The following is a 17036-nucleotide window of genomic DNA, read 5'->3' on the forward strand; positions in this document are numbered from 1 at the left end:
CATGCTGAAAAGGCTTTTAACAAAAATGCATCATCTCTTCATGAGAAAAGCCTACAGGCACTAGGACTAGAAAGACTACATCTCAGCCTCACAGAGGCTGTTACGACAAGCCTGTACCACTCTCATACTAAATGGAGGCAGCCTCAGAACATTTCCAGACCAAGAACCAGAGCCTCTGGGTCTCCACTCTTACTCAGTGTAGTGCTTGAAGTCTTTTGCACCCAAACTAGAGAGAAATAAAGGGTTACAAGTCACAAAGGAAGTCTGCCTACCCTTTCTTGGGGACACTGTTGTTCTACATGTAAAACTGTAAAGACTCCACCAGAAAACCTTTAAAGCTGACAGCCAATCTGCACAAAGCAGGATACAAAACAACAGCAACAACAACGACATCAGTAGCCTTCCTGTATACTAATGATAATAGACATGCTGAGGAAGAAATCAGGGAAATAATCCCAACCATAATAGCCAATAAATAACTAAATAAAAGAAACCTAACCAAGGAAGCAGCAAACAAACAAACAAAAAAAGACTTCGTACAATGAAAAATTTAAAACACTCAAAGAAATCAAGGACACTGGGAGATGGAAAGACTTCACACGTTCATGGACGAGTGATTTACTATGTGAAACTGGTCATCATACGGAGCCACAGAAGACCCTGGGTGACGGAGAACAGTGCTGTCGGTGTCGCCATACCTGACAGACGTGGGCAAGGGCTTTCTGCATAGGGAGGTGGTGTTAGCAGTTAACAAGTGGGGGCCTCTTGAGACATAAAGCTTTAGCACAACAAAGGGAATCATCAGTCCAGTGGAAAGTCCACCAAAGGGTACAAAATCTTTGCTGGCCATACATTTGACAAAGGATCAACATCTAGAATATATAATGAAATAAACTGAACAAGAATCCACACAATGCAGTCAAATGACCAAGTAAAATGAACAGACCACTCTCAAAGGTAAAATACAGACGACTGATGAGCATGAAAAAAAAAAAAATTCAACCTTGCCAGGTGGAGTGGCACACACCTTTAATCCCAGCACTCAAAAGGCAAAGGCGGGCGGATCTCTGTGAGTTCTAGGCCAGCCTGGTCTACAAAGTGAGTCTAGGACAGCCAGGACTACACAGAGAAACCTTCTGTCTCGAAAAACAAAAAACAAACAAAGGCAGATCGCTGTGAGTTCGAGGCCAGCCTGGTCTACAAAGTGAGTCCAGGACAGTCAAGGCTACACAGAGAAATCCTGTCTCGAAAAAACAAACAAACAAAAAATTCAACCTTGCTGGTAATGTAAACTACTATATTGGAATGCCATCTCTCCTAGTCAGAATAGCAACCATTAAACAAAGAAACAACAGATGTTGGTGAGGATGTGGGCAAAGGGGAGGCCTTACTTATTGCTGATGGTCCAGCACCATGGTAATCAATATGGAGCGCTGGCCTAGCTCTGCTACTCTTGGGTTATGTCCCCAAAGGACTCCAGGCGAGCATATCACCTCATGTGAGGATTATTCCGGCACTATTCACATAGGCAGGATATGGAGCATCTGAGGTCTGCAGAACCAGGAGTGCACAAGGAGGGAGCGCTATATACACCCAGCGGATTTGAGAAGCCATAGGACAGTGAAGTTCCAAGGCAGTGGCTGCAGGTAGAGACCATACTGAGTGAATTAAGCCAGGCTGAGAAAAAACGAGTATGTTCTCTTCCATTTATGCTTCCTAGATTGTAAATATAAGGTTGCGAATACATATACAGTGTGAAAGCAGAAGTGTCACCGTGGACCAAAGGGACTGACAAGAGGAGCAAGAGGGTAAGTGATGGTAGTGTAGGGGACAGTACTGCTGTCAGAGTCTCCTTATGGAGGTGCACCGAGGCCTGGAGCTCAGGCACCGAGCGCATGGCGGCTCCTACCTCTCCATCGCTGGCTGTAGGAAGATCCAGCCCCTCTGGCAACTTCAAGCTTGCAGTGACATGAAATAATAAATCTTAAAAGCTTTCAAGAACGTAAATTAACACGTTATAAAAGGTTTTTTATTTTTTTTAAGAGTGGAAGTTGAGCTAGGTTGCTCCCCAAAGGCAAGAATCATGGCTCTACTAGAAAAGAAAGCAGCCAGGGAGGAAGATGGAAGTTCACCGGCCACAGATGGGACTCTGAGATCTGAGGATAATCTGTGGGTCAGTGAAGGAGAGATGAACCTGTGTCTGTTAGGATCCCAAGTGTGGGATGGGGAACAGTCTTGTGAGAACAGGTGAGGTTAATCCACTAGAAGACAAACCACCTCGTGCGGGAGCTTGATTGTTGCCAGCTGAAGGGATCCGTGAACAGACTCTGGGAGGAGATACATAAGTGAGCCAGAAACAAGAGGCGGGGCCTTTAGAGACTTGGGATGGTTTTGGCTGTTCGTTGCTTCACTTCGAGACGCTCCTAGAGAGAACCGCTCGAGAGAAGGCTTCGGGGCTCTGGGCTTCTGCTGAGGTTCCAGGTTCTGGTTACTCCAGGTTCCAGCAGAAGAAATCCTGCTGATTACACCAGGAGAATCGTTCTTTGGAACTGATACCCTTACAGTTTTGTTACTGTATTCTTTAATCTCCTTTTCTTATTGTTTAAGTTAGTCAGGTTATAAGTGACGTACACTCAGTTAATAAGTTTGTAATAAAATACATTTGTTAAGAAAATTGAGCCTACAGGTCAAGATGTCAGAGGTGTAAAGATGTGTGTAGTGCTAACCTCCTTCCTGCGGTGGTGCCGGTGAACTCGGCCTCTGTGAGACACCACAGGGAGGACAGACACACGTCATGTTATTTCTTCTTTCACCACCTCAACTGTTTTGAATATTTAAATATGCCTCTGTAAATGTATCTCCCTAAATGCACAGAATGTGATTGTAGAGATGTGTAATGATTAGTTGGCTAATTCCAAATTGGGTATTTAAATTAACTTTGATTTTTTTCCAGTTATAAACAAACAGCATGAAAAATTAGTTTTATAGATATTATTTTTGCATGGGTATATCTAAAGGATAAATTCAAATAGAATTAGAACTTAAATTTATTTTTAAAACTTATTAGGGGGTGGAGGGATAGGGAGGAGAGGGAGGAAGAGAGAGGCAGTGTGTGCCTGGTGACCATAGAGGTCAGAGGATGACAGAGTCAGCTCTTTGTCATAGTCAGGCTATATAAAGGTCAGTGAAGACCTTCACGTGTGTTCTGTGGATTGAACTCAGGTTATCAGCCTTGCGCAGAAAACACCTTTATCCGCTGAGCATCCTGCCAGCCCCAGAATTATGTTTCCAATTGTGTGATCTTTACAGCGCGTGGACTAGTTTCTATTATGTGTCTGCTTCTCTGTGTTCTTCCAAGGTAGGGCTTTCTGAAACCTTGGCATTCCAGAAGGAGAAAGCGGCCGTGGTGATTCCCTTATTCTCATGGGACTGAAGCCTTTAACATGTTTAAACTTCTTAGTTTTCCTTTTTTTAATCTTTAATTTTTAAAAAATTACAGCATTCTATATGAGACTTTGGGCATTATGTTGCTGCAGGATTGTAAAGTCAGTGTTTTATAAATTATGTTCTTCAACTATATCATGTAAGAAGAGCAAGAAAATACCACCTCTTAGGCCATGGGTGTCCATCCATTTACAACTGAGGACAGAAGCATATGAGCAACAAGCTGGGCATGCCTTAACCCTCAGGAAGCTGAGAGGCCAGTGAGGGGAGTGTCTTGTGTTTACAGTTCCTCCTGGGTGCGTTGGGGTTTTTTGTTGTTGTTGTTGTTTGGTTGTTTTTTGAGATTGCTGGCTTCCTGTCCTGGTAGCCTTATCTTGCCTTAAAAAAAAAAATCTGGAAGCTGGGCAATGGGGGCACATGCACGCCTTTAATCCCAACACTCAAGTGACAGGGGCAAGCAGATCTCTGTGAGTTCAAGGCCAGCCTGGTCTACAGAGCAAGTTCCAGGACAGCCAAGGCTACACAGAGAAACTCTGCTCGAAACAAGAGCAACAGTCTACCGCCCAAGCCCAGGCCGTCCTCATCTCCAAAGTGGGAGTCACTGCTGCGCTCCGCTCATGGGGCTGCTGTCCCGAAGCTGTTCCTTTCACAGCGCTTACTGTGCCGCCGCTGTGGCCCACGCTTGTCCATCACTGCTGGGAGTGTACTGTGCTGCAGGCGACGGCTTGCCGTCAGCTCTGCACCTATGGTGTATGTGAGAGGGGTCCTCTGATACAGCCGTGTCCAAGACAGCGTCTACCCTGGAAATTCCTGCCACCTTGTGGCTAAGAAAAGGCAAAGTTCATAGCACACGTATCATATGTATCAGAAATACATTTCTATTCTAAGCTTAAATCGTATGTTACTAAATAATGAGTAAAAGTTTGAAAGAGATGTTTCTGTGTAAGAAACTGCTCCGTGTACAGAGCCGCGTAGATCTCCAGCTCCTGTCAGAGAAGCTGAGACAAAGCACTCACATGCTGTCTCTGGAGGGACTGTGCAGATGAGGAAAACAGAACAAAACAAAACCCTAGGGGTGGGGGCGATTTGATCTCACACACTCCTTTGCTTAGATTCTTATTTCTGTTTTTATTAGAAACACAGCTCAGCCCAGTGGGTAGAGTGCTTGGGGTCTGAGTCACAGCACGGCAGGTCGTTCTTGGTGCTGAGTAAGTGGGAAGCCAGTCTGCATGAGACCGTGTCTCAGACCAAAACAACCCCAAATTGTCAGTGCTCTGAAGCCATGCTTGCAGATTACTTTGTAGTTCATGAAGCTACCTTTACAAGTGTTTGAGGTAACTTGGCTAATAAGTATGAGGAGGAAAATCCCATTTAAACTTTAAAAGTTATGTAAGTAGATTTATTATGGGAAAGAAGTGCAGAAGACTGGTGCAGGAGGATTGTTAGTCACAAGCTATCCTGAGCTATGCAGCAAGACATTGTCTTAATAAAAACAAAACATGAAAAGAAATGAAAGAAATAGACCAAGCACAAGACAAGCAAATTTCATGTCATTCAGAAATGAACCCTGTTAAAATGTCCACCTTTGTAGTTTTTGCCTTATATGTTATACATTATAGCTTTCAAAACTAGTTTTACTGCGGTGCTTTGTGGTATTTTTCTCCTTAAATCATGTTTGTTTATTTACACATGTGCATACATATGCGTACATGCACGTGCTATGGTATCATAAGTCCTGGGTCACAGGCTTGGATCGTCAGCCTTGGCAGAGGTCTTTACAGGCTGAGCCAGCTCACTTGCCTTCCATCTTGTGTTTTTGGAGACACAGTCTCTTGCTGGGACCTGGAACTCACTGAGCCCTGGGGATCCACTTGCCTCTGCTTCTCCCTAGCCCGGGATTGCAAGTGTGTTCTACCCTCCCTGGCCTTCCTTGTAGGCACTGGGAATAAAATGCAGGCTCCCATGCTTTCAGGCAAGCACTTCGCTGACCAGACTGAGCCCCTGGTATTGGTTTTTGTTTTCCTTTTAGTAACATTTCAGTCATGAAGCCCTCTGAGGTAAGTGATTATGCTTTGTGCATAGTTAGGATGCATCCATGCAGTTGTGTGCTGTGTGCATATAGTTAGGATGCATCCATGCAGTCGTGTGCTGTGTGCATAGTTAGGATGCACCCATGCAGTCGTGTGCTGTGTGCACAGTTAAGATGCACCCATGCAGTCATATGCTGTGTACACAGTTAAGATGCACCCATGCAGTCATGGCTGTGTGCATAGTTAAGATGCACCCATGCAGTCGTGTGCTGTGTGCACAGTTAAGATGCACCCATGCAGTCATATGCTGTGTGCACAGTTAAGATGCACCCATGCAGTCATGTGCTGTGTGCATAGTTAAGATGCACCCATGCAGTCATACGCTGTGTGCATAGTTAAGATGCACCCATGCAGTTGTGTGCTGTGTGCATAGTTAAGATGCACCCATGCAGTCATATGCTGTGTGCACAGTTAAGATGCACCCATGCAGTCATGTGCTGTGTGCATAGTTAAGATGCACCCATGCAGTCATATGCTGTGTGCACAGTTAAGATGCACCCATGCAGTCATATGCTGTGTGCACAGTTAAGATGCACCCATGCAGTCATGTGCTGTGTGCATAGTTAAGATGCACCCATGCAGTCGTGTGCTGTGTGCACAGTTAAGATGCACCCATGCAGTCATATGCTGTGTGCAGAGTTAGGATGCATCCGTGTAGTTGTGCTTCTAAGCTTTTGGTAGTTTGTGCTCACTTAATTATCACCCTCTGATTTTTGGTATGCCTCCCTGTTTCCTGCAGCTGCCAGTGAGTGCCACAGAGAGGAATAAAGGCTTATATGACCCATAGGTATAGGGTCAAGATTCAGTGGCTTAATCTGATGAGGTTTTTCTTGCTAGTGGGGACGCTATGGAGTACCAAGGCTCTGCCGTATCTCTGCGGCAAAGCTGACCACCCTAGCTCAGGTCTTGCCATAGTTCTCTTGGGTTAGGGCCCTACCTGCTCCCCTTATTTATTCATATTCACCACCCCCAAAGGTTCCATCCTCAAATACCATGAGTTCTGTTGGAAGCATTGAAACTGTATCATGGTGCAAGGAGAGATGTGCATTCCTGGCCTCTCAGAGGTCGTTAAACTGCATCGTGTAGCATGCACCTCAGATAGCAGCAACACGAGAAGTAAGAAAAGGAGACGATGTCATGGTGGCATCTGTCTGTGGAAGAACAAGTGCATGACACAGGGTTCAGTTGCTAGGAAGACACTGAAAGAACCCATCCGTCTAGTCTTTAGTTTTCTATGTGGGGCAGTGAATAGCAAACAGAAACCTGGTCTCTGGGTAGCACGGTTACGTCATCGTCAAGCTGAGTGAGAGTGCTGGTCACATGCCATCCATGTTCTTTATCACTCTGATCGCTATGTCTGCGTAAGCTTAACTTCTGGCTTTCTTTATTCTTTGTCTCCGTCCCCTGGTCCTCAGGTTGAAGGTCCTATGCTAGCTAGGCCTGTTTCCTTACCCAGTAACTTAGTACAGCTAATTATTATAAACCACAAAAATACTCAAACACCTTTTCTCTATTTTAAATGTGTTTCTTTATTATTGTCTGCACACATGATTATGGGCTGTGTCTGTGTGTGGATGTGTGTGGGTACATGTGAGTCTGCACATGTACGGAAGGCAAAGGAAAACATCCAGGGTCAATTCTGTCTTCCACTGGGATCAAACCCAGGTCTTCAGTTGCGTGCCAACAAGTCACAAACACCTTTACGCACTGAGCCAGCTCACTGGCCCCTCGGCATCTTCTGCATCATTTCGAATGGCACCAGAGCAATGCGAGTGCTGGCGAAAACCAGGATCTGGGTCGTGCATGTGGTGGACAAGGCTCCTGAGTTCTGTTGAGTGGTTACGAGAGGTCTTCTCCCAGGACTTACAGAAAGCTTGCTGAAAGTACTGCAGTCTTTTCTCAGGCACTAAGCAGACCACCACCACACGACAAAGCCAAATATGAACCTGTGTGCGTGGGAAGCTTTCAGCCGTTGACTTAAAATCAGGAGCTAGCAGCTCCTGTGTTCTCGTAAGTGCTGACCTTATTTGGAGTACTGTAGTCTGAGGGTTGGGGGTCTCTGCTTGTGTTGTCACTCACACAGCTGGATGCACATGGTGTAGGGGCTCTCTGCTCAGTGCCTGGAGTAGCCTGGCTGCGAGTGTGGGTCCCGACTCTACTGGGTACCACAACTTTTAATGATTTCTCCCTTCTGGGGAGAGTCCCTTCCTTCAGAGGAATGCTATTCAAAGCAGTGCAGTAGAACGTTCAAATGCTTCTGCCAAGTTGGGAGCGTTGTTTCTTGGGCCATGTGTGTCTTTGTTTAGATTGTTCCAGAATACAGACGCATCTGGCAGCATATACTTTCCTCTGTTTATCCCCATGAGGAGGGATGTGTGTATGCCTCTCCCCCGTTTTGTAACATGCCTGGCTTCATTCCACGGTAAGATTCTGCTCACTGTTGAAGCCGGTAGTGCCCAGTTTTACAATGAAGGGTAGACACTGAGTGGTCTCTTTTACATCTACAGAAGGATTTGTGATCCCTCATTTAATTGAGATTTTCGAAGACTCTTTACTGATTTCTTCTGACCTTTAAAATTACTTTAAATCTTTAAAATTGTTGAAAATCCAATTTTATATGGTAAATATGCATCTATGTATTAATAAAGCCTCTCCATTTTCTCCCTTAAGAAATAGGCAGTGTGTTCTATACCCCTTAACCTATGATTGCGTAAGAAGAACGCAAAGGCCAGTGTGTGAGCATCCTGTCACCAGGGCGTTGGTAACAAGTCAGCCTCTGGTGCTTGTGTACAGAGTGCCCCTGGACATAAAATCATGGGGGAAACACCCGGACACAGTAGTTTTGAAGAAAAGTCAGCCCCAGGGTGTCACAGAGCACATCCATAACCAGGCTTCAGGAGACACTGCTGAACACTCATGCCCATGTGAAGTGTGCTAAGGCCTGGTCCATTTGCAGAGCTGCTGCACGTAGCAGTGTGGGAAAGGTGACAAAGCAGCTCCTTCCACTGGACCTGGACCTTCAGACCTTGGTCAAGGGTTCATTCGTGTGCTAGGGAATATACAGCAAGATAGAAGTCGGGGGGGCGGGGGGGGGGGAGCACAGAGTCTATGTCCAAAGACACCGTGAGCCTCGGCCGCCTGCCTGGGCCTCCCATCTCATCTTTTCAGACCTATGTGGTGCTGAGAACACTTTGTGCCGTCTTCTGTCCGCCTAAGAATTGAAAAGTAGATGTTCAATTAAGGAAATAAACTAAGAAACCAGAAATGACTGCATGGGAGCTGCCTGAGAGAGAGTTTGGTGCTTTTATTTATTTATTTATTTATTTATTCATTTATTCATTCATTCATTCATTCACTGGTGCTTTTATCTTTACCTGCATGAGCTGAGCTCCACATCTGCTCAAACAGAATCTGAGCAAGAACTTGAGTTGACCAGGAAAGGGGGGAGAGCACCCCCCGCAATACATTTTGCTGTGTTCTGGGGAGTCAGGAAGGTGTGTGCTAGGGGCATGAGTATACAAACACTTGTAATCCTGGCTCTACGTACTGCACCACTTTGCATTATATTCTGCTTTGCTCAGCTTCCCCATCTACAGTATGTAAAGAGGACTATAGTGGGACAGAACTTACAGGAACAGACGCAAGAGGGTGCACAGTGTGTAAACTCACATGCACCACCATGGACTTTTAAAAGGCAAACGCAGTCTGTATTCATGGTGTGAGAAGGTGAGGAGCTACTTCAGCATGGCCCACACAGGGCTCCTGGGCTGCTGGCTGTCCTGATCCTTGGTCTGGGGGCACTAGTATGTCAGGTGTCCTTGCTTCCCAACACTGCATCCTGACAACCTGAATTTGGTTCTTGGAACCCACACAGACATGGAAGGAGAGGACTGACTCCACAGAGTCCTCCTCCTCCGACCTTCACACATGCCCTGTGCACCCCCACAAAAAATTTAATTTCAAAACCCACTGAGGTGTGTGCCATCCCATAGACGTGTTAACAGTAAAGTTGAAAATGTGGGCAGAGGCCCGCGTTCTCATGGAGCTGATGTGAAGTGTAGTGGATGGACGAGTGGAGAGCAGCTTCCCTCCTTTCTCCTCTTCCTTCTGCCCTCGCTCTGGCCTGTTTGCTCCCTGAGATCAGATCAGAACCCCACCCAAGATGGGGGAGACTGTGGGCGCATCATGAGCTGTTTCCAAGCTTATAGCCAGGGTCCTGCAGTTGTTTAGGGGATGCTGTTTGCTGATTCTTCAAGCCCTTTGGCTTGTGTGATGATGGGCGGTCACTTTGGAGCTGCGGGCTCCTTCCCTCCGGGGCATTTCCAAGCTACTGCTAACTTCTTGATCAATAATTTAAGCTGCTTCCCCTTCCAACCTCTGTGTCTTGTGAATTTTCAGAGCCCTAGACAAACTGAACGGATTTCAGTTAGAGAACTTCACCTTGAAGGTGGCCTACATCCCGGATGAAGCTGCCGCCCAGCAACACCCCTCACCGCAGCTCCGTGGGCGCCGGGGGCTGGGCCAGCGGGGATCATCCAGGCAGGGGTCTCCTGGATCGATGTCCAAGCAGAAACCCTGTGACCTGCCTCTGCGCCTGCTGGTCCCCACCCAGTTTGTTGGAGCCATTATAGGAAAAGAAGGCGCCACCATTCGGAACATCACCAAGCAGACCCAGTCTAAGTGAGTGTGTGGGACCGGGTGGCCGTCCTGTCTTTCCCTCTGAGTTTAGTATCAATCAGGGTGTGATGTGCAGGACCTCGGTGTCCTTCTGAACAGAGCTGGGAGCTCTTTGACAATACTTGGGACTGTGACAGAGGAAAGCCTTGTTATCTGATCATGCATGGTTGGGTGTAAAAAACCTCATTTCCTCACATGATCAGGAAACAAACGGTTCCTGGTGCCTCTGTGATGGGAAAGGTAGACTACGAGGCAGCGTGCTGGTCACTCTCCTGCTGCCTCAGGTCGGCGTCCTGCCCTCTTTATCTTGGCATCTGTGTAGAGATGGCGTGCTAGCCTGGGTTCACTTCAGTGAACAACAGTTCATCTGCTGGGTGTGGTGGTACACACTGTCTCAGGAGGTGGGGACAGGCGGACTAGGCGTTCTGGGCATTCTTAGCTACAGAGTGCCTTTGACAATAGCTAAGGCTACGAAATGGAAACGAACGGGCTAACAAGATAGCTCAGCACGTGAAAGCACGCACCGTGCTGGCCACCCCTCCTGCCTTCCAGCCCTGCATCTGCGATGGAAGGGAAAACCAGGCCCCTTGAAAGTTGTCCTCTGACTCTTTAAAAATGTACATGAGCGCATGTGCACACACACGCGCGCGCACACACGCACACGCACACGCACACACCTGTAGTAGCCAAAAGGGGGCATTTAGATGGCCTATAACTAGAAGGCACAGGTGGTGTGAGCCTCCTGGTGTGCGTGTCAGGAACTGAACTCAGCTCCTCTGTAAGGACAGCAAGTGCTCTTAGCTGCTGAGACGACTTTCCAGCCCCTTCTGAGACCTCTTTACATGTGTACCCAGGCATGCACACACCCATACTTAAACACACCAGACACATACATACACAGTTGGTAGAATTAAAAAAAAAAAAAAAAGTTTCAGCCTCTGGTCTAAATTTGTCCTGTGATTGAAGTCTGAAGTCTGAAGTCAGAATGGCTTTCTCTTGAGGATGTTTGATAATGTTATTTAGCAGGGATTGGAAAAATCTCACCAGACATCAGGGCTTACTTTGCGGGAGTCAGGCAGGAACTCCTGTCACTTATCACCACGGCCCCAGAGTGTAGGGCCACTGCCTGATACACAAGAAGCCACTGCATTGCCAAATGAGCAAGAGGGTTGAAGACGAATTATGTAGGAAACCCACCGACTAAGTCCAAGATCCTATGTCAGGCCGCAAGCTCCGTCGCATTACAGGTTACTTGTTTTACCTGTAAACCATGCTGTTGTGCGGTCTAGATACTTTGGTTTAAAGAAGCTGATGAACTCTCCCTCCACTCCTACCTCTGTAGAGGGCTACAGGACAGACCCGTTGCTGGCCCTGCTCAGCCCTGCTCAGCCGTGCTCCCTGAAGCACTGAAGAATGAATTCCCTAGGACGGAAGTCAAGGGGAGAAGAGGTTGTTTGCAAACAACATCTTTCTTCAGCTTGACCCAGCTACAGAAATGACTAGACGATTTTACTTTTTAAATTCAGTAAGAATAGAGGTTGCAAATACGATTAGAGAAATTGAGCATGGTCTTTTTCTGCAAACGGCGCAGTGGTACTGTGTGTGCTTTGCCTGAGTGTGTGCCTTGGGCCTCAGGGAGGCATCCATATTCATCACAGGCACCTTGCCTGCAGCCAACTGGGAGACTGAGATGCATGCAAGAAGCTGAGAAGCCGTATCTAGCCGTGGCTGCGTGTTTGCCCAGCCCTGCTGGCACAGCCTCTTCTGCTCAGCCTGCCTTGAAGCAAGAGACACTGAGTGTTGGGTACCTGTGAGCAAAGTTAATGGTTCCAAACTCATGATTAGTGGGCGGAGAGAGCAGTTGAACCGTTATCTAGGTCAGGACTTTTTTTTCACCCCAAGACAGGGTTTCTCTGTGTAGCCTTGGCTGTTCTGTAGTCGCTTTGTAGACCAGGCTGGCCTGGAACTCACAGTGATCCGCCTGCCTCTGCCTCCCGAGTGCTGGGATTAAAGGCGTGCGCCGCCACTCTCAGTTTAGGTCAGAACTTAAATTTTACTTGTGACCCTTTTTTACCTCAGAAAATTTTACATATTCTTCAGAAAACGGTCTTTAGGGCTCAAATCAAGCATTACTGATACTAAATCCTTTTAAAGAGTATTTTAAAGCCAGCGTGGTGGTGCATACCTTTAATCCCAGCACTGGGAGGCAGAAGCAAGTGGATCTCTGTGAGTTTGACACCATCCTGGTCTACAAAACAGCCTAGGCTGGTAAACAGAGAAAAGCTGTCTTGAAACACACACACACACACACACACACACACACACACACACACACACAGAAAAAAGAAAAAGAAAGAAAGAAAGAAAATGTATTTTAAAATAATTCTTTGGTATTCATGAAGTTTACCATTGATTAAAGATGAAAACTGATTTGCATAGTAATGAGATATATGCCTTGTTTGTTGCCACATGAGGAATTAAATCTTGGCCAAGTAGTTGCCACCGCAGGACATGGAGCATCTTCAAGTTTTTCACAGCGGATCAATGCTTTGACTCTGTACTCTGTGTTGAGCACACGGCTTCAACATAAATATGTAGTGCAGAATGGCACAAGTATATTTAGGCCCTTCTATAAGTTTTTGGAAAATCTATCCAAATCTCAAGCCAAAAAAAAAATCATCTTTAATGAAACTCAAATCAGCAACTCAAACACTAGTTTCTAAAATCAAATACTTAGACATAGTACAACCCAAAGATGTGCCAGATTGATGTGTGCTGAGGAATGATAGTAGGAAAATGTTAAAAGCCCTTGTTTTTCTCAACTAACCATGATGTGTCTCTTAAGAACAGAAAGCCGGATGTACAGTACAAACTCAGTTCTTCACATGCTATTGAATCTGAGACGTTGAAGGTGGAGTTCTTGGCGTGAGGGCATAAGCAGCGCGGGGCAAAGCAGGCATGTTGTTCAGCACTGAGGCTGCAGTGAACTTACATGGCCCTTCCAAGTGCTTCCAGAAATGCACCGGCTTCATCCCACTTGATTTGGAGATGAATTCTGCTCACCTCCTCTTTTTACAGACATTTCACAGCCCTCACGTTGAGTACTGGGTCCCGTATGAGGTTGGGACCCCTAGTTTAAGAAGCTGGGACAAGAACAGTTAACCTAGCTTTCATCTGAAAGCGTAGCGTGCCCCACCTCCTTTCCTTCTTCCGTCCCTTCCCTTCAGGGCCATAGTACATGGCTGCCCTCCGCTTTAGCAGCTTTGCCCCTTTCTAAGCTCCTAATGGGATGGGTCAGGTACAGGAGCTGTGCTTAGTTAGGCCGATGGGGCAAGCAGGAGGGAGGTTTTCGTCATGTCTGATGCCTAGGGTGCAGAGCTCTGCGGTGCGCTTCATTCATTCTTGCCACTGTAACTAATCATTACCAGAACGCCTGTTTCTGGAATAGTCTCAGGGGAGGGCGCTGATCACCAGAGCAGCATTCCCTTCTCGGGATCAGAGTTTTATAGCCCCCAGTTCAGTAAAAGACTGGAAATATACCACAGGAGGGGCGAGACCGTGTTAATGGAAGGTCACATGGTTGATAGTGACCAGGCTTTAAAACTGGTTAGGAAGATGGTCCCTGGGGTTGGAGCTGTTATCTAGGCACAGTGTTATGTATTGTATGTTCAGGGTTCTTATTTGTATATTACCTTAAGTTACAGGTTTTAATTCTGGGGCAAACACAAATAAAATGAGCTGCAAGCCTCAGTTTTGGCGTGTTGAAGTAGCTGTTACCATAGCAGTGACTCCGTAAGAGATGGACAAACTCAAAGGACCACCCAGCAACTGCTTAGATATCCCTAAACACACACTTAGAGGTAGTTAATGTCCTTGTAACAGCAAGCTTAATTCATGGTTAATTAAAAGTATACAAATGCACACATTTTTAAAAGAATGAATTTAGATTTTTGTTACCCCAGAGTCATTAAGTCTTGGGCTATTATATCTTTACATAGGACATATATAGGACTTACTGGCATCTATTGTGACTTAAAAGAAAACAACATGCCGGGTGTAGTGGCGCACACTTTAATCCCAGCACTCGGGAGGCAGAGGCAGGTGGATCACTGTGAATTCAAGGCCAACCTGGTCTACAAAGTGAATACAGGACAGCCAAGGCTACACAGAGAAACTCTGTCTCAAAAAAAGACCAAAAAAACACAAAAATATGGTATGTGTTGCATATTTTCACTTAAGATCAAGGACCACCTACTATGTTACTACATTTTGTAAAAAGTAGCTGCAGATGTAGCATAATGGTACCCAGTATCCTGGGCATCATCTCTGGTGTCACAGGAGGGAAACCAGCTGTGTGTCTGACACACATTAACCATCTTATTCTGAGGAGCATAGTAGGGCATCTAGAATAGTTTTTTCTTGGTAGAAATAGTGCTACAATGAACATACCACACCAGTGGCTTCTGACCAGAGGTGGCTCTCTGAGTGAACATTTGGCAGTTTCTAGAGATGTTTTTGATGGCCACATCTGAGTGAAGGGCACTGCTGTTGTCTCCTAGGCAGAGGCCACAGCTGCCACTAGATCCACAGAAAGAATGACCTTGGCCTGCACAGTGAGCTGTTAGGTCAGAAACGGTGAGCAGCCTGTGAGACGGTTCAGCAGGTGACCGTGCTTGCAGTGCGAGCATAAGGCCCCAAGTTTGGCCCCAGGAATTCATGTAAAAAGCTGGATACAGGTGGTGCATATCGGTGACCCCACCATCCCACAGGGAGGTGGGAGGTGGAGACAGGAGACTCCAGAAAACAGCTGGCCAGCTAGCCTGGAGGACAACGCATGGCAGGAAGAAGGACCATGCCTCAGTGAGGTGGAGCGAGGGATTGAATGTTTTCTCATCTCTATACATGCGTTGTGGTATGTGTATGTCCATACTCACAAACATCATCCACAGCAATTTTACTTATTTATTTATTTATGGACAGGGTTTCTTTGGTGTAGCCTTGGCTGTCCTGGACTCACTTTTTAGACCAGGCGGGCCTTGAACTCAATAATACTTTTTCAAATCTGTCAGCCTTATACCTTCAGTCGGTCCTGCCAATTTGCCACCAAACATGTGGCTCAGCCTCTTTACCCTTTGCTTTACTGATATTTATTTTTATGCATCTTAAAACATTTACAGGTCTAGAACAAAAAACATCATGTATTAATTGGCATATATGTAATTACTAGCTTGTTTAAACATCAGTCTAGTTTATTGGTAACTTGCTTTGTGTGGGTTTTTTTTGAGGGGGGGGGAGGTTGTTATTTGTTTTCAAGACAGGATTTCTCTGTTTAGCCCTGGCTCCAGCTGTCCTGGAACTCGCTCTGTAGACCAGGCTGGCCTCAAACTCGGAGATTCTTCTGCTTCTGCTTTTGTTGGGATTAAAGGCATGCACCACCACTGCCTGGCTTTTGCTTTTTTTTTTTTTTTTTAAAGCTGATTGGCTACCTCTCTAGTTTCATTCCCATCACCAGTTGTTGTTGACTTTCTCTATCAATGAAGAAGCTTGTAAACAAAATGCTAGATGAGCAAAGTCTGCCAGAGGGTGAGTGGTGGGTACTCTGTCTCACAAGGGGCCCTGGCAGTCTTGGCATACACAGTTCCCTGCGAGCTGAGGCTCAAGTTCAGTGCTTGCTTAGTGTATTAGGTGTGTCTCTTGGCTGTGACAAAAGCCTGACAAAAAACAACTCAAGGCCTATGTTGGCTCACGGTTCAGGGAAGACAGCCCAGCGGCTGGAGCAGGAGGCATCTTGCCACACTGCATCTACAGTCAGGAAGCAGAAGACAAAGGCGCCTGTGTTCAGCTTGCTATCTCCGTCTTATGCAGTCCAGGATACCCAAAACCATGAAATGGTACTGCTCTGTTTAGGGCATGCCTTCTCCAATCTATAAGCTCTCAGACGGGCCTGGAGATTTGTCTCCATGGTGACTCTAAACTCCATCAAGATGACAGTAGAGGCTACCCACCATAACAGGAAGCATGCGCAGTGCATTCCAGGTTTGGATGAGCTGGGCGTGGAGACTGCCTATAGTCTTAGCACTCTCAGGCAAAGGCAGGAGGACCAGAAGTCAAGGTCCTTTCCCACTCAAGAGAGCTTAAGGCCAGCCTAGATATGTGGAACCTTGTCTTGTCTTAAAACATCCCCTCCCCGAATCCGTAAGGTACTGGTGTTGACAGCTGGTCTTGAGTTTCTGTTTTTTAATAAAAACTTCCCCCAGAAGTCCCAGGGCTTGCAGTTGGTAATTGAAGACTCCTTGTTGCACATGCACTGACTCTGTTTTCCTCTCCTCGTGGCCGCTGTCAGAATTGATGTCCATCGTAAGGAGAATACAGGGGCCGCCGAGAAGCCCATAACTATCCTCTCTACCCCTGAAGGCACCTCTGCGGCTTGTAAGTCTATTCTGGAGATTATGCATAAGGAAGCGCAAGATATAAAATTGTGAGTAACGAGGTCTAGCCTGCCGAGAGGGTTCTCTGCTCTGTCGTCGGTTTCTCTGACGCTGTTCTTGGGTTTGCTTTAGCCAGCAGAGGGAAACGCTCTCCTGATGAGCTAGTGTTTGTCACTGTTGACTTGCTGTGAAACATTAAGTCTTTTGGATGCTGAAATACTCCATTTCTATTCCTGCTTGATATGGAACGAGCAGCAATAGTGGGGGAGGAAAAATGCAGCTAGAAGGAGGCAGCTGGGGGACACAGCCAGCGAGAGCCGAGAAGTAACTTGGGATCTACCCCAGATGGCCGCAGGCCTTTATTGGCAGACCCTGGACGTTCTGGTTTTGTCTACAC

At 46.4% G+C, this 17036-nt stretch overlaps 1 protein-coding gene across 2 annotated transcripts in view; it reads left to right on the forward strand.

Moving 5' to 3' along the window:
- Positions 1-17036, forward strand: part of IGF2BP3 (insulin like growth factor 2 mRNA binding protein 3) — a 129821-nt gene that overhangs the window by 82470 nt on the left and 30315 nt on the right. For both annotated transcript variants that reach the window (XM_084787339.1, XM_084787340.1), the window contains 2 exons: positions 9933-10214; positions 16555-16689. In XM_084787339.1, the coding sequence (XP_084643465.1) occupies positions 9933-10214; positions 16555-16689 (417 nt within the window). The remainder of the gene's footprint in view (positions 1-9932; positions 10215-16554; positions 16690-17036) is intronic.

Source organism: Acomys minous (assembly GCF_964271855.1).
Source record: "Acomys minous genome assembly, chromosome: 6".
Classification (NCBI taxonomy): Eukaryota; Metazoa; Chordata; class Mammalia; order Rodentia; family Muridae; genus Acomys; species Acomys minous.